Source organism: Terrapene carolina, unplaced genomic scaffold, assembly GCF_002925995.2.
Source record: "Terrapene carolina triunguis isolate 2854851 unplaced genomic scaffold, T_m_triunguis-2.0 Scaffold142, whole genome shotgun sequence".
NCBI lineage: Eukaryota > Metazoa > Chordata > Testudines > Emydidae > Terrapene > Terrapene triunguis.
In genome coordinates this window covers 2,979,696-3,003,634 of record NW_020664493.1, presented here as the reverse complement: position 1 = coordinate 3,003,634, position 23,939 = coordinate 2,979,696, and the positions used below count along the sequence as shown (strand labels likewise).

Genomic DNA, 23,939 nt, shown 5'->3' with positions numbered 1-23,939 from the left:
CGCCTAGGAGCAGCAGGGACATGTCGCCTCTTACAGTGAGCCGCCTGAGGTGAGCACCGCCTGGATCTGGCACCCTGCATCCCCTCCCACGCCCCAACCCCCTGCCCTGAGCCCCCTCCTGCACCCAAACTCCCTCCCAGAGCCTGTGCCCCGCAACCCTCCCGCACCCCAACCCCCTCCCGCACTCAAACTCCCTCCCTCCATTGGTAAGTATAACTCTTAGTTAATCGGAATTTTTCACTAACTGGCACCCCCCATTTCCCCCAACATGCCAGATAAAGCTTTTCCTGTACCTTTTTGTTCCTTGCCTTGGATTTGCTGATCAGTGACATGCCTCTTTGCCTGGCTCTACCTAGAGTCTGTAGCCTACAGGAATTTGGACAGAGTGGTACAGACATCGCCGATAGAGACTGCGATCACTGACTATTCCTTTAAATGCAGTCTCATGACTTAGACCTTACTCCACCACATATTAAAGAAGGGGACAGAAGTACATACAGAGCTCCAGCTCAGCCGCACAGGACACAGCAAGGCAATTAAATACAGCTAACGGTGAGTAAACATAAGGAGTTAGAGGTGCTCTCTAGAGCAAAGGGCACAGAAAGAGATTTGTGTAAAATCCTAAACTGAAGCCGGAGTAACTTTTTAAAAAATACACATTTGTACCAAATATTCAGAATCTAAAATGGTGTGTAGAAAACGACTGTCTCATTTCAACAATTTGGAGGGTTGATTTATTTATTGCTTTTTAGGAAACATTCGAAGTAGTTTTAATCTCATACTACCTCAGACCTGATTAAAAAGATGATTCCTCCCCCCCCCCATAAAAATCCAAAGCGGTGACTCTGTCAGCGATCACAGAGGTCTTTTGCAAACACAACCCCGTTTGCCGGGGAGGTATTCTATCCTGGTATTTGGGAGGGACGCCTTGGCTGTAGACTTTTGCACGCTAAGGTCAAAATTCTCAAGCCTGGTACTCAGTACCACTGCTCCCAATGGAAGTCAATGGGTGCTATGGATGTCCAGCACCTTTGAAAATTGATCACTTTTATTTAGGTACCTAACGATGGTTGTAGCAGCCGATGGATACAGAGCCTGTAAGCACTCAAGGGTCAAAATTGTAGCTTAATAAATATTAAGGAATCAAAATCAGAATTGAACAGGTAGTTAATATGCTGGACAGCTGCTTTTTACACCATGGAGTATGAATCATTTTTTTGTGGGTGCATATCTGGGTCACGTGTATTGTAATGGTCAACCATCAAATGAGAGTTGCTATACTGGCTGTGGTCTTGAAGACTGGACATTGTTAGCTGGTGAAAGCACATCAGTGTCCAAAGATATTTTCCTTATGCGTGACATCAGTTGGACTGTGCCTTGGTAGGTTTTTTACCAGGATTTATTTCCAGGGTAAGTCTCAGCTTAATGAACATGTAAAGCAATAGTTCACATGTCATCCGTCCCTATCATTTTCTGACTGTTCGCATTGTTAATTACAGGTGTAATTATCTGGGGGAGATATTCCATAGTGTGCCTTCATGTTGCCCCTTGTCTTCACTACGCTCGTTCTGTACTCTTGCTTCTTAACCAGTGGGAGCTGTGACCTCTATGATGAGCTAAAGGAGTTGAAAACTGAATTTGACATCAATCTCTACCAGCGATTAGCAGAACCAGAGAACAGAACTAACTTGATAGTTGCACCAGCAAGTGTGTCCATTTCTTTGGGGCTACTGCAGTTTGGAGCTCAAGGAAACACCTTTATGCAGCTGGAAAATGCTCTTGGATACAACATCCACGGTAATTTGCTCTTTGACAAATTATTTTTTAGCAATAACTGCTTTGCATTATATCATAAATTCACACTACAGCTTCCTTGACTAATGAGAAAGCAATTGCACAATCAAGCTAAACTTCTTTCTAATTAACAAGATCTGTAAGAGTTCATACTGCATTGTTTTTTTCCATATTTGACTGAATTGTAGGAACTGTTCAACCAGCTGATATGTATGTATTCTTCCTACTTCTTTCTGAGCAGTGCTCACTCTTTCTACTGCACTTTAAAACAACTACATTAAAAAAATGAAGATCTGGAAGGAACATGCAACTCCAGCTAAACTAATGTTGGATTCTCAGGATTTTCTTTCCATTTTAACCAAAGATTAATCCTACCACCTGACAATATATCCATAGCTATTTTTCATGATCTGCACACTGGTTATAGAAAACAGATGACTGTCTCATCTTCAAAATTTGTAGCTTATACATACTGTGCCAGCTTTAGAGCGATCAGTATTCTTAAGCATGACATTTATTTTCATCACATGAAGGCAAAAGTTAAAATTTATAGAGATTGCTATGTTGTGTTCTGTAACCTTACTTAGTCATTATTGCCTTTCTGTAAAGTATTGGTATTCAAAAATAACCATTCCAGCTCAATCCAGCTATTATATACAGAAAAAACCTATATGTGCTATATATTTTCTCTGCCTCTCACACACACTATCTACAGCACAAATACCCTATCAAACAAAGGTATTACTTGCAATGATGCCATTTTGCTACAATTCAATCAAGTCGTTTTTAACCAATACTCATTTATGTAAGCATTGTACCTTGCTGTTTGCCATACATCTTGCCTCTTAGGGACTTAATTATTGAGAGAGCTTTAGAAAATGGACTAGATAATGAAATTAAGGCAATAGTCCCATCCATATAAAAAGTGACAAATAGCACTAAAGAGGTTTTCCACTGATTGGTGAAACCTATTACTTATTTCAATGCTTTTCTTCCTTCCTTCCGTGCTGTGGATAAAGTTAACAAAATGGAATATCCCTGAGGAAAGGCTGGCATTAGTTTTAGTTGTATACATCACAAACCACATAGGTTTCTAACTTCAGGTAAACTTACTTGTGTTTAATGTGAAAATAAATCAGAATGGCAACTATGACCAATCTGCAGCAACAATGAACTTCCAGAAAGAAAGAAAGAAAGAAAACCTGTTTCCCCAAATGGCATGTTTGGCTAAATCCAGCAGAAATAGATCAAATAAATGTTTTACTTGAGATGAGTAAAACCAACTCACTGACATACATAGCAGATAGAAAACTGCATTCCTCTATTATACTTTGGTGCTAACATTTGTGTAGCTCTGCCTTTAACTATAATGAGGGATGTGGTACAAAAATGCACCAATCTGGCAAAAACTACCTCGATAGCCATCAGTATCCATTGAAAGTTCAATCACTCTTTAGGGAGAATCAGCTTTCCCTGGCTTTAATAACCTCTTTTAATGTTCTGCAGCTTTTCTAATATCTGTTCTAGCACAGGCTGTTTGAGCAAAATAATGTCTAAAGATTTGTCTGTCTGAATAATAAATATCAAATAAAATATTTGAAAGCAGTTTTGAACTAGCCTCCAAGTAAAAATTCAGAACTTTGGTTAGCTAAGATTGTTGTTGTTACTAAGGTTACAAGCTGAGGATACTGTATCTCATATAACATCTGCTTCTTATTTTACCATCTTTGAGTTCTTACATCCACATCGGAGCTTGCCAAACACTAGTATACTAATGCAAAACACATGAGAAAGGCACTTTACACCTAAAAAATATCTGATTCTTCTTGACATCTGTTCAAGGAGTTCAATATTTTTCCCTTAAAGAGTAACAGAGCTAAGTTTTAACACTAAGCTGTATTAGTCTTCATGCAGGTTATTAAAGGGACACCATTAGGTTAAAAATCATGTACTGGATTCTCGGGTGGTGTAAACTGGCCAATTTGGAATTTGGCCCCATATACTTAAAATGTCCTCACTGAGAGGCAGAAGGATCCTGTTCATAGGACATAGGTTTGGCAATCAGGAGAATTAGGTTCTATTCCTGATTCTGCTATTAACTTGCTGTCTGATCTGTGGCAAGTCACTTCAGCTGTCTATGCCTGTGTTTCTCCTCCCACCCTTTGTCATGTCCAGTTAGATTGAAGCTCTTTGAGACAGGGATTGCTTATTATGTGTTTGTAGTTGTGCCTAGCACAATGGGGCCCTTATTTCCATTGGGTCTCTAGGCACTGCTATACCACAATGAAATAAAATAATAATAATAAACACCACCTCTGCTTATTAAAATGGGAAGAATATTTTGAAAAATCTACTTTGCTTTTCCCCATTTATGCTGTTTGTTTCCTGTTTGGATTTCTCCCCCTTTGAAAAGTGGTAAAGAAGCTAGTAATGTTCATTTTTGTTTGTAGTTAATTCAAGCCAATCACTGTCCCAGGTTCTCCTGCACTAGCAAAGTGCTGCTGTGTTTAAGTTGCAAACACTTCAGGGGGATTTTAATCCAGTTACAAAATAAAAACCTGTTTCAATTAGAATTTGTTAACAGAGAATTTCATTGACACATTTCTAGTGGTTTTAGATTCTGTATAATAAATTTAAGCAAAATCTCTGTATAAAGTCAAATTGGACATGCCAGTGTCCTGCTAAGTGTATTTTAGGTTTATGCAAGTTGATTTTGTGTGTTAAGCCCAAGGGGGAGCTTGTCTCCCAGGATCTCTCCTTTTCTTTATACGGGGTAGGCTGGGTATCACCACTTCTGCAGCATCCTTCTCCTCTACCCCTGACTCCACAGAGGACACTCCACAGGGTCTTGGGCTGTTGTATGGGGCAGGAGAAGGTTGGGCACATCATCGCCCTCCCTTAACTCCATGGAGAAATCAGTGCAGCTCAAAGCCCCCCTCCCTGTTGCAGTGGACACCCTCCCACTTTCAGAAGGGATTCTGGAAACAGCTGCTGGCAGAGGAAGTGTTGGCACCATGTCTCCATTTGAGGGGAGAGCAGGAGGTCCCAGAGCCAATGTAGAGGCAAAGGGCTTCTTTAAGGACAGTGCTGTGCTTCCAGCACAATCCCAAAATCTGAGATTCAAGGACATCAATCATGTGTGTGCGTCCTCTCAACAGAATGATTTAGGGAAAATTCCAGAAGGGGAAGCTCCAGAGTTTTCCCTACCCCAACATTCCTCTTACAGATAAAATGAAGCTTAGTGGATTGTATTTTAATGCTTCTAATAACACCCTTGTTCTTATAGATTTTAGATGAATTTAGATGCAAAGTAGTATTGTATTTTAAGACTTCAAAAACTTTATGGTGACCAAACCAAAACCAAGAATGTATAAAAGAAGGGTTACTTATTGAAAACTGTTGTTCTTCGAGAGTTGCCTCTATGCCTTCACATTTATCTAGTGCCTCTAGTGTCGAGCTCCAGAACTGTACAATAAAGCCATGTCCACAGGTGGTGCAGTAGCACTCTCCTATTAGAATGACATCATAGGCTCCATCTTTAAAAGGAAGTGCACCTCCCTGACAACCTTAGTTCCTTCTCCCTAACCTGCGGAGTCCTGAAATACAAAGAACGCTGAGACAAATGGGAGGGTGGGTTGGTAGTGTGACTGCACAGAGGCAACTCTTAAAGAACCGCAGTTACTAACTTTCTTCTTTGAGACCCTCTGTGAATTCCCACGAATGGGAGTTTAGCAAGTGGTGCCACCATCAGAGGACAGCGGGCAAGGAGTTCTAGGAAAAAGCAGACTGCAACACCGCCTTACCACACAAGCATTGCCGCGCGATACCAAGTCCAACGACTAGGGCTTAGTGAAAGTGTCTCAGAACTACATGTAGCTGCTTTGTAAATCTCTACAATAGAAACCTAGCTCAGAAAAGCTACAGAGGCAACTGTGGCCCTAGTCAAGTGTACTGGTTTTCTGGCGAAGTAGTAACAACGTCCAATACGTCTCTTAATCAAGTGGGAAAGAGCTTGTTACTAATAGGCTCCCCCTTATACCTCTCCCCAAAGGCAACAAATAAACTGTTTGATCTTCCAGTGGGCTTAGTCCCACCCAGGTAATAATAGAGATAGATGCAAAAAGAGACTTGTGCTGTTAGATGTCAAAAGATGTTTATACTTAAGTATAAACAGGACTCCCCTGGCTGAGCATGACATTTTGATTAAAAGCCTACAAACAATATAAAATGAACATGGCACATATTAAATGGATTAAAACCTGGCTAACTGCTAGGTCTCAAAATGTAAATGTAAACAGGGAATCATCACTGAGCAGATGTGTTACCATTGGGGGCCCCACAGAGATTGGTTCTTGGCCCTACACTATTTGATATTTTTATCAATGATGTGGAAGAAAACAAAGTTTGAATTGATAAAGTTTGCAATGACACAAAAATTGTGGGAGGACAGATCACTGGTACAGAGCAATCTGGCTTTGCTTGTGTCCATCTTACCAAGCAAACAATGTAAGTTTTAATATGGCTAAATGTAAATGCATCTATCTAGGAGCAAAGACTGTGAGTTGTGTTTACCAGGTGGGGGACTCCATCCTGGAAAGCAGTGACTATAAATACATCAGAGGAATAAATACCATGGGGAGAGAGGAGTTATTTAAGTTTTGCAGCAATGTTGACAAGAATAAATGGATATAACAAGTTTAGGATTGAAATTAGACAATGATTTCAAAATACCAGAGGAGTGAAGTTCTGCAACAGCCTTCCAAGAGGAGCAGTGGGGACAAAAAACCTAACTGGCTTCAAGACTGAGCTTGATACGTTTATGGAGAGGATGGTATGATGAGACTGCCCACAATGGCATGTAATCTGTGCTGCTATTAGCAAATATCTCCAGTGGCTGGCGATGGGACACTAGATGCGGAGGGCTCCGAGCTACTTCAAAGAATTCTTTCCCAGGTGTCTGGCTGGTGGGTCTTGTCCACATGCTCAGGGTCTGATTCTCATATTTGAGGTCCAGTAGGAATTTTCCCCCAGGTCAAAATGGGAGAGACCCAGTGAAGTTTTTCCCTTCCTCTGCCGCATGGGGCACAGGTCACTTGCAAGTTTAAACTAGAGTAAATGGTGGATTCTCTGTAACTTGAAATCTTTAAATCATGATTTGAGGACTTCAGTAACTCAGCCACAGGTTATGGGTCTATCACAGGAGTGGGTAGGTGAGGTTCTGTGGCCTGCAATGTGCAGGAGGTCAGATTAGATGATCACCATGGTCCCTTCTGGCCTTAAAGTCTATGAGACTGAAAAAGAATTGTGGGTTGTGGTGGATAAACCACTGAACATGAGCTCCCAGTGCAAAGCTGTGGCCAAAAGGGCTGATGGAGGAACTAACAATAAAAAGAGAGTTCTGTTTAGGTCTCTGGCAGCAGAGAAGGAACTGAGATGGATGGGGGATGCACTATCTTATATAGATGGAGCCAAAGATGTCATGTTAGCACAAGCACTACTGTATTTCCCCACCTCTCCTCCCACAAGTGGCTACAGCTATGTTATACAGTTTGGCAGCTCAACTCTCACAGCAGAAGACATAAGTGGGGATATACAGCGGCCCCCAAAGAAGAAGAGTATTTTTTTAAAACAAGAGCAAATAGAATGTGATGTAAGGTCAACTACTTAGTGCAGCCACAATATAGCAATTTCCAAGGTAATGTCTATCATACAGCTGTAAGTAACACTACAGAGCTTGGGTTAAATACACAGAGAGGCTTTTTTTTCTCTGAATTTAATCAGTGTTTTGAATTCTCTTCAACTTCCTATGAAAAAGATGGGCAGTTACCTGAACAGCCAGGGCACCTGCACGTACACATAGATTAGATCTGTAGTTACAGTGATTCTCGCTCACATGCACAGAGTGAAAATAATAGCCAAATTTAACATTAGGAAGAAATTTTTCCACCAGGGCATATTGGAAGGTACCTCTTAGGCTTTCTTCACTTTCCTCTGGAGCAGCGAGCAGGGTTCATCCCTTAGAATTAAGTGATCATGGCCACACAGTCATTTTCCTGTGATTGCAGTGAGGGAGGAGCTAACATTGGTGGACCTTTGTTCTTTCTATTAATGTCATCTGTGTTTTGCTACAGAAAGCTCTCGGTATGTACAACGTACTGCAGAGTATCCCTAGGCAATAGTCTCCGCCTCACTAATAGTTTCACATACTTGAATTTTGAATTACTTTACATTGTTGTAGCATCCAGAGGGCCCAATCAGCATTGACACCCTATTATATTAACTGCTGTTGCAATCACATAGGAAGAAATGGTCCATTGCTATTTGTTAAGTGCTGACAATTTTCTCGGCAATGAATTATCATTAACACTTTATTTTTGCTATTTTAAGTTCAACATGAGAATTACAGCATGGAATTTTTCTCCGGTCTGGCAGATCCAAAAGTGCAGGACTTCTTGCATACCGGATACGAAGAAGTGACCAACTCTAACCAAGGCCCTGTGGTTCAGCTGGCATGTGCCCTATTTGTGCAAGCTGGAGTTCACCTGTCTCCTGACTTCATTGAACATACTGCACTCTGGGCAAACAGCAGCCTGCAAAAAATCAACTTCAGTGAGCCTAACAGCACTGCTGCACAGATAAATGAATGGGTTACCGGTAACACTGAAGGTAAAATAACTAATAGAGATGATTATGTAGGACCCAACTGTACTAATAAAAACTGTACAGATACCAGCAGTTAGCACTCTACATACCAAATGTAGTAATGTTTAGTCTATGCTCTCTACAGAAAGGCATAGTTTAGCGGTCTTGAACACAAGACTGGGAACCAGGAATATCCGTTCTCTAATCACAACTCTGATATTGCCTCACCGCATAACCTTGGGCAAGACTGCAGTAAGTCTAGGTACCTAAGTAAAGGATTATGGGATCAAGCCCTTAACCAGTCTGCCTTAGTCCCTTGCTTTGTAAAATGGGGCTAATATCAACCTCGCAGGGATGTTCTAAGAATAATTAGCTAGAGCCAAATTCTCCCAGCTATCACTGAGTGTAGTATTCACCACAATGAATACTTCCAGTAAACTCAGTAGTAGGTGTTTTGTAGTATTGACCCATTCGTTTGTACAGTGAAAATAGAAGATGAAATTAGCTAACTTTATTCCTTTACATGACCAGGAAGTTTAATGAAACGAAATCCAATCTTAATGAAAAATTGACTGTAAGCCATTAGAATCACTGGGCCAAATTAATCACTGGTTCATGCCACTGATTTTGCACAAGTTATACTAGGAATGGATTTGGCCATCAACTTGATTAGCAGGTAACTAATGTGATTTTAAACATGCATGTTGAAGTTGATACTAGTTGCTCTTGAAAAGTCTCCTCTATCTTCCTCAACAGAACTATAATAGGACTTTATGATAGAAATTGATTGCTCAAGGAAACATTGTTGACAATGTCAGCTCGCACTTTGATAAAATTTTCCTATATTTTTTGACACTGCCAATGGCTTTCATAGTAGGGAGGTGAATAAAATGGCATGATCAGGTAGAAAACTTCACACTAGAGCCCTTATTTCATGGCAAAGAGGACACAACCATGCCCTAGGCCTCTTTTCTATCATTGACACTACCAGAGTCTCTGGGCATAATTTCACATTCAACTTATTGCACATAGATTTAGCCACACTTTTTTCATTACTGCTAGAAGCAGTTATGCAGTCATTTAAGACTCTTAAAATTTACCCTTCTTAGAGATTTTAAGGTCAGAAGGGACCATCATGACCATCTAGTCTGACCTCCTGCACATTGCAGGCCACACAACCTCACCCACCCACTTCTGTAATAGATCCCTAACCTCTGGCTGAATTACTGAAGTCCTCAAATCTTGACTTAAAGATTTCAAGTTACAGAGACTCCAACATTTATTCTAGTTCAAACCAGCAAGTGACCCAGGCCCCAAGCTGCAGACAAAGGTGAAAAACCTCTTAAGTCTCTGCCAAGAAAAAGTAAGGGATACACTAATTTTCTGAGCTCAAATATGAACAAAAGTATGAAACGGATGTCAGCCTGACCCTATTTGTTGCAGGTAGAATGCTCTCCTCTGTGACTTGGCCACTTTTGTAGCACATCAGGACAAAAGGATTCAGAAGAGTTTGAAAAAAATAATCTGATAATTTGGTCCTATGTATAATGTCACTTAAAAAATGAGAGAGAGAGAGAGATGCAGGATTAGTGTGTGTGTGTGTGTGTGTGTGTGTGTGTGTATAAATTCTTCTCCTTTTCTTATGCAGGTGGAGAAGCAGACTGCATACATCTGGATACAGTTGGTTCACCACTTACTCAGATGGCTGTGGTGAGCACCATGTACTTCAAAAGCATGTGGCAAAAGAAATTCTCTTTCACAGATACTCAGTCCTTGCCTTTTACCACTGCGGAGGGCGTCACCCTGAAAGTGCCCACAATGTACCACACGGCTGAAGTCAATTATGGTAACTACTTTTCATGCCATGTCTGACATATGAAACAATATTGTAAACTACATACATTTTTAATTTATTTACTTCCAGCACTGCCTGCAATGTGCTAGGTGCTGCACAAACATGGAGGAAAGCGCTTTGGAAAAACACCAAAATATAATAGCTCAGAAATAGACCTTTTCTTTGACATATAAAACCTGTGAGTGTATTATGCTTCTATCCAAACTTCTCCTGAGATAGATACTGTAGTTTAATGATGATTGAAGACGAAAATAGGAGCCAGTAATGCCCTACAGTATCACAGGCTTGAACATGAGATCTTGTTTTAGGTCTCAAACCTGCCCTCGCTGAAGTAAATAGCAAAACTCCTGCTGACTTCAGTGGGAGCAGGATTGGACTCTCATTGAGAGATGGAATGTTGAGCAGAACACTGGGATTTTTCCCTGCTCAATCTGAAAAGTGTGGGATCTCTTCACCTGGAGAGCCATTTGAGGATGACAGAAAGGACAGTTGATATTTTAACATCTCCTGGATAGAAAAGTGTCATTAACAGTGCAGCACCCTCTCTCGTGCATATTGCAAAGGCTACACTGGGTCGGAATCTAAATCCTACTGCTGTACTGGAACCCATGATTTTCAGAACTAATGAGCACTACCAACTAAACCTTACTGACATTTTGTAATGATATGCAGCCAATTACTTATATAAACATTATGGTTACACCCCAGTATTTGTGAGACTGCAAATAGAACGAATGATCATTGAGTCAAAAAAACCCAAACACCTCTACTCTTAAAGCACCAGCTGCTATATTTAATGCCTTCTCTGTGCTGACCACTGCAGTTGTTGTTCTTGGACATGCCATTATTCCATTGGAACACTGGCTCCTTAAAGGAGGTTTAGCAGGGCTGTGATATTGTACTGCAAAAAGTTTGATATGCATGTATGTGACGCAGTCAGCAACTAGTTAATATTAATGACACCTACATTAATGGATGCTGTACCCTGTTCCCTAACCAATTATTCATTTGAAGGTCCATTAAGTTGTATCCTTTTTTGTGGTTATAGGTTTAAAGATTTTTGTCTGAATTTGACAGGTTTTAAAAGCTTTGTAGTTCAATAAAGCTGTGTGCTTCTTGAAAGCAGCTTAACCTGTGCTATTGATTTGGGTGTATGGATGAGCGCATTGGGCAAAGTACTTCTCAATGAGTCAAACAGGAGCTGCTTTTTCTTTTCATTTTTTTTTTTTCTAGTGTAGTTCTGCTGAAAGGTGCTACATTGAAAGAGCTGGAGAATGAAGTCATCTATTTATTCAAAAACCGCTGTCGTAAGACCAGTCACATTGTAAACTCACGCACTCTCACCAAAGTTCCTCAGCCCTGACCCAAAGGGAGTATCATTAGGGTGAGAAGACAGCTCAATCACCATGCTCCACTGGACTGGCCACTGAGAGAGCTATTTGTATTAGCAAATGTGCGATGTGGACACTTGTCTGCTCGGAAGTGGATTGAGACCATTAACTCAGTTCACGTGAGCCAGTGATCTTCATTTATTAACAACCTGGTCTGTATTCAAGCCACTGACTTAGTGGTGAAAGGCTCTGTATCCTCGTACTAGTGCCTTGAGCCACCTAGTTCCTCAGAACTGCTTTTTCCCCTTGAGTGATGCCAAGGATTATGTTTTCAACCCGCAGGTCAGTTCCACACCGCATCGCTGGAGCGGTTCGGTGTAGCCGAGTTGCCTTATCTGGGGGAGACAGTCAGCATGTTTGTGGTGCTTCCCAGTGATAGGAGGACATCTCTGTCCCAGATTGAGTCACACCTCTCAGCTAAAATCATTACTGTTTGGGCCAACAGCTTAAAGAGAATGAAGATGGATATTTTTCTACCTAGGTAAGTGACACTCTCCTTCTCAAGGGCCTGGCCATCCTCTAACCGTATCTTTTATTGTCAGAGTTGTGTTGTGTACATTATTATAGGCATAACCAATGATATAAAGGACATCTGTCCATTTAGTAGGACACTTTCAACTCCAGTCTCCTGATCACATGATCAGCACAGCAAAGCACCCTCTCTCCCTCTTTAGCCAGGAGAGGTGGGCTCGGGAATGCCAAATACTATACGTATCTTATAGACCTGGTATTCTCAAACGTCATTGCACCTCGACCCCCTTCTGACAACAAAAATTACTACACGACCCCAGGAGGGGGGACCAAAGCCTGAGTCCTGCCACCCTGGGGTTTATTTGGGGTACAATAGCGCTTTAAAAATATACAAAGGGGAGAAAATTATTTGTGCCCATTCTTGCTTTTTTGCTTCATAAAGAAAACTTTAAGAAAAATTGTCTAAATATTTAAAAGTATTTTACTATGTGTTTTTAATATTAGAAATATTAAATGGCGCTCCAGCAACTATCACCAATCACTGCATTTCTTCTATGTACAGGGCAAGTTCACACTCTCAATCACTCCAGCCCTTCACTATTGCCAGAATTTGCACGTGACCCCAACAGTATTTTTCAAACAAATAGAACGTTAGGATGTGCCATCTGGGTGCAAAAGAGGGAGGGCATTTCCTGGATGTACTTAGCACATCAATCAGCACAGAAAAGCTTTATTACATACCTCCAGAAATACATTCCCCATGCTAATGAAACACCAAAAAATGTTTTGTGCATTAATATTCTTTTTCCAAGCTAATGTTTTGCAGATGCATTCCTACCTACAACCAAATGTATTACAATTTTTAAAAAAAGAAAGCACAAATGGGGGCAAATGCAAAGTTCATGTATATATTTAAATGAAATCTATTGTGTTAATTTTAGATTCAGAATTCAAAGTCACTTTGACTTAAAAATGGTTTTACCTGCCTTGGGAATTACAGACATGTTTGATCCAACTGAGGCTGATTTTAAAGGTATTTCAGGTAAGATTATTCCCTATATAGGAAATGATCACTCAGTGTATAGATTTATTGTAGATGTTTATATGATATTTGTTTGACTGATTCAAGAGAACTGATCCTTCTGTATTAATTAATTAATTACTTCTGGCTCCATGAAAATTAAAAACAATCCAGATTCCATTGAGCTACTGTAGAATTGAAATTTATTTCAAACTACTGCATTTTAGGTTAAGCAAAATCTGGTGGTGGGGAAAAATGTTTTAGAGATTAAAGCCAGTGAGACAGAACATTGCTGGAATGTGTTTGCTTAGGTGCCGGCTGAAGTCTACAAGGATCGCTGCAGATCAAGCATTTATTACTGGTTCTAAATAGCCATGCCACAGTCAAGTGACATTGGTGTAACAACAACAGGCCTCTTTATTCTGCGTCCTGATGTCACTCACGCAAACAACCTTTACGCATGCCTGTAATCTCGCTTTGTTTCTGTCCTGCAAGCCAACAATCAACATAATACCCAGCCCACAATATCCCATGATCACATGTTGTTAAGATAGAAACTGACTACCATGTCTCAAAAAACCTGATCTTATTCTACTCACTGGAAAGTTTTATCCTGATTGAATATTAAAAGACTCCATAACTGTCCATGTGCTTTGACTGACATATATCACTTCCAGCAAGGTAAACAATTCCAATTTGGGCACTTGCATTCAAAGACTCTTAAATGGAGATTTTATGGTGAGACTCTCAGCCTTCTAATATGATTCTGGTCAGTGTGTGATTGTCATTAAATGGAGGCATAGCCACAAGAACATCTTCTGATACAGTGGAAACTGCTTTAGAGGAAGTTCCTGGTTGAAGTTTGCTTCCATGGGACAAAGCTCATGGCACAGATTTTGTTTTTTACCTCCTATTAAATTTGAGCATGTGTTCATTATAATGTGATCATTAATTGCACAGAATGCCTTGTTAATTAGAAATGAGGTGTTAATATGCTGACTAAAGTTCACTGACAGTTCACATTATAAATATGTATAACAGCTATTTAGTTAGGATGAGTGCTTAAGGAGGATGAACTACAATGGACCAAGGCATACTGGGGACCTTCTATTGTACTGTTTATGACTTACTCCCATTGTGCTTTTTGATTAAGAAAAATTTGAGTGGCACTTTTTCTCAAATTTTCCCTGTTATATTATTTAAGGGTGTCTTTATTTTCCCTGTCTCCTCCCGCCCGGTATAATTCTGAGTTGACCCGCAGGATTAGGCACAAAGGAGAAAAGCAGTGCAATTGACTTTTACCCATAATAATAAACATGGAATGGGGAAGCTACTGTTCTGATAGATACAGAACTATCCTCAGCACTCTAAGTGTCACTTTTCTCAGAGTTCTATTTTGTTTTACCAGTGATTCTTCCAGCTCAACATGTTTTTGTGGGAGTTTCTTTGGATTGCTTAGTTGACCCAGCATTAGTTCATTGTTCCCAACACACTCGGTAGTTGCCATTCATACCAAGAAATCTTACGGACTACTAGAATTAGTGAAAGATTAAACCACTGGTTTGGTCACTTACCAATAGAATTCAGCATTTAATTCAGTGTTATTAATCATGTTTATTACAGTAGTGCCTAAGGACTGACCAAGAATGGGGCCCTGTTGTGCCAGATGCTGTATAAACACTGAGTAGCAGTATCCATATCCTGAAGACCTTACAGTCTAACTGGACAAGATAGACACAGTGTGGGGGAGCGGGTAGAATACACAAGCAGAGTGAACAATGTGATTGTAGCAAAGGGCACTTAGTTCCACTGTTTTGTGGTGGGGAGGGGGAAGAGGGTTAGTTAGGAAAGGAGAAGCTAAGTGGAAAGAAAAGTGAAGGGGACAGGGCAGGAGAGAAGGGAGTAAGAGGGACAGGTATGAAGTGAGGGATGGGTAGGAGGAGGGTTAGAGCAAACAGCCAATGAGCACTGGGCAGAGAAAGTCCAGTCAAACCTGTAGAAACTTTGGTCAATGTCTGAAGGTCCCTGCAGTGGCTGTTCCTGCTCCTGCCAGCTGGAGTCTCTGGATGGTTCCTCTCTGAAGTTTTACCCAAGTGTTGTCTACATGGTGGGTACATGATGATGAAAGAACAGGAAGGAAGCAAACAAAGACTGTATGCTATCTTATCCCTTAAACCTTGTCCCATGCTTATAAGCTGCATTGCAGTGCAGTTCCTCTCTAGGAAGACAGTGGGCCTGATTCCCATTGCCTTACACATATGCAAAATGATTATTCAGAGAATAGCAGCCAGATTCAGATCTGTTATATCAGTATAACTCTGTAAAAACTCTGTTCATTACACATCTCTGGAGTTACTCCAGATTTACACACTGACATAACAGATCACGATTTAGCCCAATAACTTTTTAAAACAAAATTCTTAAAATAGATGACCAGACAATAGTGGGTTGGTTGCATTTTCAACTAATTCTAGTGTCAAAAGGTTCTTGGCATGAATGATACAAGAAAGGTTAAGTGACTTGTTCAAGGTCACACAGCAAACCATTGGCAGTCAGGGGGACAGAAATCAGTCTCCTATTCTTACTAGCCTTCGGATGTTGTTCTCCATAAAGTAGGCAGATAACTTTTAGACTAGGTTCTCCTCCGTAATTGTTCATGGCTGCTACTAAAGTGAAAAAAAAAAATTCTTTAGGAATCATGACAATGACATTTCCCTGCAGATGTTCACTTAATTGTTGTAGAGCTGTGACATTTTTTGGCTTTATTTGGTTTTAAATCAATTTTGATGTGCTCATTTATACATGGTAAAATAGCTTGATGTAGATGATACCACAACACTTAATTGCAGCACAGCCCTAACCAGACCTAGAATTTTATGTGGAACCCTATGGTCATGTGGTACTTGACCTATATTTAAGTTATATAGTTATTTAATCTTTTTATAGCTATTGCACTTTCAGGTTTTGACAACCACAAATGTTTAGAACTGTCCAATCAGTGAGTTGTCTGTGGAGATACAGGCTTTATCAGCTGTTAAGCGTTTGTAATACTGGTGAGGCTGCTGAAAAACACTATATGGATCAATTCACCTTTAATAACATTCACAGATTGTAAACCCAGAAGGGACCATTAGATTATCTAGTCTAATCTTCTGTATATCACAGGCCATATAAATTCACTTCATTACTCTGGCACTGAGCCAATAACTTGTCTGAGTATGAAGAATATGTTTCAAACCGTAACAAATACAGTAGAACCTCAGAGTTCTGAACACCAGAGTTACAAACTGAGCAGTCAACCACACACCTTATTTGGAAACGGAAGTACACCATCAGGCAGCAGCAAAGACAAAATAATAATAATAATAATTAAAAAAGCATGTACAGTACAGTACTGTGTTAAACGTAAACTACTACAAAAATAAAGGGAAAGCAGCATTTTTCTTCTGCATAGTAAAGTTTCAAAGCCGTATTAAGTCAATGTTCAGCTGTAAACTTTTGAAAGAACGTTTCTTTACCATCATATCAGAGTGATGAACAACCTCCTTTCCCGAAGCATTTGTAGATAATTTATATTGGTAGTAGTGTTCTATAGAAGAACTTCAAACCATGTCTCAAAAAGCTGGGAAAACATTATTATTGCTGTTTCACATATGGGGAAAATGGGAGCATGAAGAAAGTCAAGAGACTTGTCTAAGGTCACACAGCAAGCCAGTGATAAGCAGGGGAACAGAACCCAGATGTCATGCTTCTGTGTCCTGTTCTTGCTAACCACTATCCCACTGCCTCCCAAATGACAAGTGGTTACTTTACTTAGTATTTATATTAGCAAAATATTATTAATTGATTAATTCCTAAACCCCCTTTGTAAGATAAGTCATACTATCCCCATTGTACAGATGGGGAGACAGAGGCACAGGCCCACAAAGTGACTTGCCCAATGCTACACGGTGTCAGAGTCAGGATTAGAAGTCACACTTTTCCAATGCCCAAGCCCACGCTCATTCCTCCAGACCACCTCCCTACAACACATTTACACTGTAAACAGACAAGCAGAGTAAATCAAATCTCACCATGCAGGCAAGTTTCTCTCCCCACCATCTTTTTGAAGAAAATGTATTTTAACATCATGGAGGAAAGAGATCGGTGGAAGACATCTGTGACAAAAGGAAAGGTTAGAATCATAGAATATCAGGGTTGGAAGGGACCTCAGGAGATCATCTAGTCCAACCCCCTGCTCAAAGCAGGACCAATCCCCAGACAGATTTTTGCCCCCAATCCCTAAATGGCCCCCTCAAGGATTGAACTCACAACGCTGGGTGACCCAGGCTAGATTGTAGTCAGCAGGTTATTACTTTACATTATTGCAGCAAAGTACCTGGAAAACTAACCAGTCCATAAAAACTGGACTAATTTTACAAAGTAATTGAACTTTTTTTTTTTAGTTAATGCCATTTTGTGAATAGTTTACAATAATTAAAATTAAATGAGAGAAAAGGTTAAAGGAGAGATTGCAGTGTTTACAACCAGCATTTGTTTTTGGTAGAAATAAGTGCCATTTGTTGGAAATATTCTGATGTGTGCTGCTGTTTGTCTAGCAGCGTTAGAAACAATACCTGCAATTAGTAACTCCACAAACTGATCGCATTGTGAACAGTGCTGGTAAAAGTGTATTAAGAATTCTAACTGCAGGTCATTCTGTAAATTCTGAATGTCCTAAGAAGTCACCAATGAACTACACAGGTTAAAGGGTTTTGACAGCAGTGGAGATGTGTTTATTTTGATCATTATTGATCATTATTCCGAAATTGTCTTTGAAAATTCTTTCTATTTACAGACATTTTTGGTTAAGATAAAATGCATTATCTGTTCTCTTTAATATCCAATACATCCTATCAGAGCGAGGCAAGAGGAATTAACTAACTGGTCTAAATTCATCTCTGAATTTAATAATTTAAACAAAAACTGTCCTACCTACCCTGGATTAAATGTCTGGTATCTACAGGATTTTAGGAGTTCCGATACTATGAGAATGAGAAAAGCTAAGATAGAAGTGGCTCAATTTTTTTTCAACTGGGTTGTGTTGATTTTACAATGACAAACAAATAACTATTAATACTTACTTTTGGTTGGTTTGTTAGAACAAGGCGGGCTTTACATTTCAGAAGCTATTCATAAAGCAAAGATTGAAGTGACAGAAGAAGGTACGAAAGCATCAGGAGCTACAGGTAAATCAGACATACAAACTTCAGTAATGTTTTGCATCTGAGCCATATCATAGCAGCAACAAATATTATAATTAAAGGCCCTGATTTAACAAGGGATTTACACATGCTTAAATCCATCCCTATTCAGCCAGGCACACAAGAATGTGCTTTATTGAAGCCCCATTAACTCCAAAGTTAAACATACCTCTATGTGCTTTGATGAAGAAAAGAAATGTTTAAGAAACCATTTCCATTCTACCTCCTATTTTCAGTTGCTCATAACTTTCTTAAAACATTTTCCTTTTCAAGTTTAGTCTCAGAACATGGGATAGTCCGAGAAAAACCCAACCACCTATTTTTCAGATTAGCAAGCGTTGAACTACCAGCACCCAAAAACATCTTTTTTTTATTCAAACCTTCTATTATGCTCAAGTAACTTTACTGAAAGGCAATTGACACAGGCGTCATTTGCTGTGGGGCAAGGAGCATCGTTACTGCCTCTTCCACCCCTATTTTTAATAGGTCAATATATTCCATTATGTCTTCTATTCCCCTCCTTCCCCCCAACTTTGCAGGATATAATATAATCATGTATAATGTTCTATGTGCTGATACAACATTGTCACTCTCTCCCAATTTTTCTGAGATGATGCCCCTGGCAACTGACCTTTCACGCTTGGCTTACAGAGCCAGTGTTTTGAGGAAAGCACTACAATAATGTTAAAGTTAAGGACGCGAAGTAAGTGATTCTAAGTCGATCTAAGATACGTCTACTTCAGCTACGCTATTCTCGTAGCTGAAGTTGCGTATCTTAGATCGATTTCCTCCCCCCCCCCCCCCAGTGTAGACCAGGCCCCTGTATCTAGTGCTAAGCATTGCTCAACCACACTTAAGGATCTGGCTCAATATGTCTGTGGTAGCATTATTTTGATGCTAGTGTCCATATGCACACTATATAATTAACTTTGCTGTGGAGACAAAGATTCAGTTCCTTGACTTAAATTCTCATCCTTATTGGTAAACTAACATACCTGTAATGTTTCCAATAAAATCCCCTATAGAAGATAGAAGTCATCCTATAATGTTTACATATCAAAGACTAAATATAACTGCAATCAGCAGACATATCACCCGGTCCTAGTCCCACTGAAGTCAATGACAGAAGTTCCATTAATTTCAGCAGGAGCAGGCCCACTAAAAAGAACTGCTTTTCAGAAATAGAGATGGTGTTCAGGAAGGGCTGGAAGAGTAAGACGGTAATCTGTCATAGAATCATAGAAATATAGGGCTGGAGGGACCTCAAGAAGTCATCAAATTCACCCCCCTGCACTGTGGCACAATCAATTATACTTACACCATCCCTTGACAGGCATTTGTCCAGCTGGTTTTTAAAAGCTCCAATGATGGCGAGTCCATAACCTTCTTTGGAAGCGTATTCCAGAGTTTAACTGCCCTTAAAGTTAGAGTATTTCCTAATATCTAACCTAAATCTCCTTGACTGCTGATTAAGTCCATTACTTTTTATCCTACCTTCAGTGAATATGGATAACAACTGTTCATTGTTCTCTTAACAGCCCTTAACATACTTGAAGATTTATCAGGTTCGCCCTCAGTCTTCTTTTCTCAAGACTACATGTGCCCCCCCACCCCCTTTTTAAACTTTTCTTCATAAGTCACATTTTCTAAACCTTTCACCATTTTTGCTGCTCTCCTCTACACTCTGCCATTTGTCCACATATATCCTCATGTGGTGTGTAGAATGGGATGCAGTACTCCAGCTGAGGCCTCACCAGTGCCAATTACTTCTTGTGTCTTACTTACAACACTCTAGTTAATACGCACCAGAATATTAGTCTTTTCTGCAGCTGCATCACATGGCTGACTCTCATCCAATTTGTCATGAATTATAACCCTCAGATCTTTTTCAGCAGTACTATCACCTACCCAATTATTCCCCATGTTGTAGTTGTGCATTTGATTTTTCAAATGTGGAGGCAGCAGAGAGCAAACGGGCCAGTACCAGAATATTTGTAAACTTAGCACTGCACATATTCAGGGTAGTGCCATCTGCTTTCCTCGGCTCTCTCTACTGTCCCAAATGTGGTCAGCTTGATAGTGTTTTTGCCATTGTTCTTTTCTATCACGATGTCTTCTACCTGGTTAACTTTCTCTTTAGCCACCAAGGTGTTCTCTTCTCTTCCTCCTGTACTCCATTGCTAGAGCAGTCACGGCTGGTTTTAACATGTTTATAGCTATATGCGATTGTACAAGATCTGGTTACTTAAAACCGTGGAACATCTAGTCACATTTTATTGCAAAGAAAAATTTGGAAATAATTAGATTGTGGGAGAAAAGGAAATCATTCTAATCAAACTAGATTTGTAAACTATTTTTAATATATATCTTGGATTAAAATTATTTTTGGCAAATGGTTTTATCCTAAAAAGCCTACAAATGTGTTAATTTTTAGTCAGTGTATTAGTTACACTACCTAGCTACCTAGAAATGCATTTGGGCAATTATTAGGGCTGTCAAGCGATTAAAAAAATTGATTGCGATTAATCAGGCTGTTAAACAATAATAGAATACCATTTATTTAAATATTTTTGGATGTTTTCTATATTTTCAAATATATTTCAATTACAACACAGAATACAAAGTGTACAGTGCTCACTTTATATTTTTATTACAAATATTTGCACTGTAAAAAAAAACCAAAAGATACTATTTTTCAACTCCTCCATTACTGTAGTCCAATCTCTTTATCATGAAAGTTGAACGAACGAATGTAGAATTATAAAAAAAAAACTGCATTCAAAAATAAAAACAATATAAAACTTTAGAGCAGGAGTGGGCAAACTTTTTGGCCCGAGGGTCACATCTGGGTATGGAAGTTGTATGGCGAACCATGAATGCTCACAAAATTGGGGGTTGGGGTGTGGGAGGGGAAGAGAACTCTGGCTGGGTATGCAGGCTCTGGGGTGGGGCCAGAAATGAGTTCAGGGTGCAGAAGGGGGCTCTGGGGTGGGACAGGGGGTTGAGATGGGGGGGGTGCAGGCTCCAGCTGGGAGTGCAAGCTCTGGGGTGGGGGGGGTGCAGGAGGGTGCTCTGGGCTGGGACCAAGGGGTTAGGAGGGCGGGAGGTGGATCAGAGCTGAAGCAGGGGATTGGGGGGAAGAAGGGGTTCAGAGGTGCAGGCTCCGGATGGCGCTTACCTCAAGCAGCTCCAGGAAGCAGCGGCATGTCCCCCCCTCCGGCTCCTAAACAGAGGCTCGGCCAGGCAGCTCTGCACACTGCCCCGTCCACATGTGCCACCCCTGCAACTCCCATTGGCTGTAGTTCCCAGGCAATGGGAGTTGTGGGGCAGTGCTTGGGGCAGGGGCAGCCAGTGGAGGGACATGCCCCTGCTTCTGGGAGCCATGCAGAGTCATGGCATGTGTGGAGCAGACAAGCCCCCAACCCTGCTCCCTGGCTGGAGTGCCAGAGCAGGGCAAGCCTCCAACCCTGCTCGCCAGCGGGAGCTCGAGGGCCAGATTAAAATGTCTGAAGGGCCGGATACAGCCCCTGGGCCATTGTTTGCCCACCCCTGCTTTAGAGCCTACAAGTCCACTCAGTCCTACTTCTTGGTCAGCCAATCACTCAGACAAACAAAGTTGGTTACAATTTGCAGGAGATAATGCTGTCTGCTTCTTGTTTACAATGTCACTTGAAAGTGAGAACAAGCGTTCGCATGGCACTATTGTAGCCAGATATTGCAAGATATTTACGTGCTAGATGCACTAAAAATTCATATGTCCCTTCATGCTTCAACACCATTCCAGAGGACATGCGTCCATGATGATGATGGGTTCTGCTCAATAATGATCCAAAGCAGAGCGGACCAACGCATGTTCGTTTTCATCATCTCAGTCATGCCACCAGCAGGTGGTTGATTTTTCTTTTTTGGTGTTTTGGGTTCTGTAGTTTCCGCATCTGAATGTTGCTCTTTTAAGACTTCTGAAAGCATTCCCCACACCTCGTCCCTCTCAGATTCTGGACGGCACTTCAGATTCTTAAACCTTGGGTCGAGTGCTATAGCTATTTTTAGAAATCTCACATTAGTACCTTCTTTGCGTTTTGTCAAATCTGCAGTGAAAGTGTTCTGGGTCATTATCCGAGACTGCTATAACATGAAATATGTGTCAGAATGTGGGTAAAACAGAACAGGAGATATACAATTCTCCCCCAAGTTCAGTCACAAATTTAATTAATGCATTTTTTTTAAACAAGCATCAGAATGGTGGCTGAAGCATGAAAGGGCATATGAATATTTAGCATATCTGGAACGTAAATACCTTGCAATGCCCACTACCAAAGTGCCATGCAGACGCCTGTTCTCACTTTCAGGTGACGTAAATAGAAGCAGGCAGCAGCATCTCCCATAAATGTAAACAAACTTGTTTTTCTTAGCAATTGGTTGAACAAGAAGTAGGACCTGAGTGGAGGTGTAGGCTCTAAAGTTTTACATTGTTACATAACTGCACTCAAAAACAAAACAAAGTTACACTTTCATGATACAGATATTGCACTATAGTACTTGTATGAGGTGAATTGAAAAATACTATTTCATTTTTACAGGGAAAATATTTGTAATAAAAATACTATAAAGTGAGTACTGTATACTGTATTCTGTGTTGTAATAGAAATCAATATATTTGAAAGTGTAGAAAAACATCCAAAATATTTAATAAATTTCAATTGGCATTCTATTGTTTAACAGTGCGATTAATCACAATTAATTTTTTTGAGTTAATCACATGAGTTAACTGCAATTGACAGCCCTAGCAATATTTAAACAGGGTTTTTATTTTTATAACTTTAAAAATGTAAGTTAAATAGTAAGAAAATAACTGCAGAGAGGTAGCAGTCTTATAGTTCAGACACTGCATTGGGATTCAGGAGATTAAGGTTCAATTCAGGAGTCTGCCATAAGCTTCCGGTGTGATCTCAGGCTGATCACTTCATCTCTCTGTGCCTGTTTTTCCCATCTGCAAAAGGGGGATAATTTGTGTCATTTGTCAACTTACTGTAAACTCTGTCTCTATGCATAGATGGTTATGAACAGGGCAAGTGGTGCAGTCGTGTCTTGACCAGGCATTAGTACTATCAATGAAAAAAAATATCAGTGGTGAGTCTTAAAACTCAAAGGCAAGCAGGCGTAATTACTCAGTGAGCAGACAGCACTGCATTACCTATGTAATGCATCCTTGCAAATTTACTTGCTCATTCACTTGGGGAGATTTTTTTCTGCTGGGTTAAACAAACATTACATATATTTTTATCACAGTAAGGGCAGATGAATAATTTGGTGGTTAGGGTAGTAAAAATCTCAGTGTTTTAGGAGGGTGCTCTGTCGAAGCGAAGGCAAAACAAACTGACACGTGAATGTTTTCTCTCTCTTGCATTGCAGCTATGGTGCTATTAAAAAGATCTCGAACTCCTATTTTCAAAGCAGACAGACCTTTTATCTTTTTCCTAAGGCACGCTAATACAGGTACGCATAATTCATTTATTCAGTAG

The 23,939-nt window shown here is 40.2% G+C and overlaps 1 protein-coding gene across 1 annotated transcript; it reads left to right on the top strand.

Moving 5' to 3' along the window:
- Positions 1-413: 413 nt before the first annotated feature.
- Positions 414-23,939, top strand: LOC112104763 (serpin E3). The gene is made up of 8 exons (XM_026653671.1): positions 414-552; positions 1,500-1,797; positions 8,227-8,460; positions 10,085-10,282; positions 11,965-12,163; positions 13,095-13,195; positions 18,316-18,402; positions 23,830-23,939. Exons 2-8 carry the CDS (start codon positions 1,539-1,541, stop codon positions 23,937-23,939), a joined length of 1,188 nt encoding a protein of 395 aa, XP_026509456.1. The 5' UTR covers positions 414-552; positions 1,500-1,538.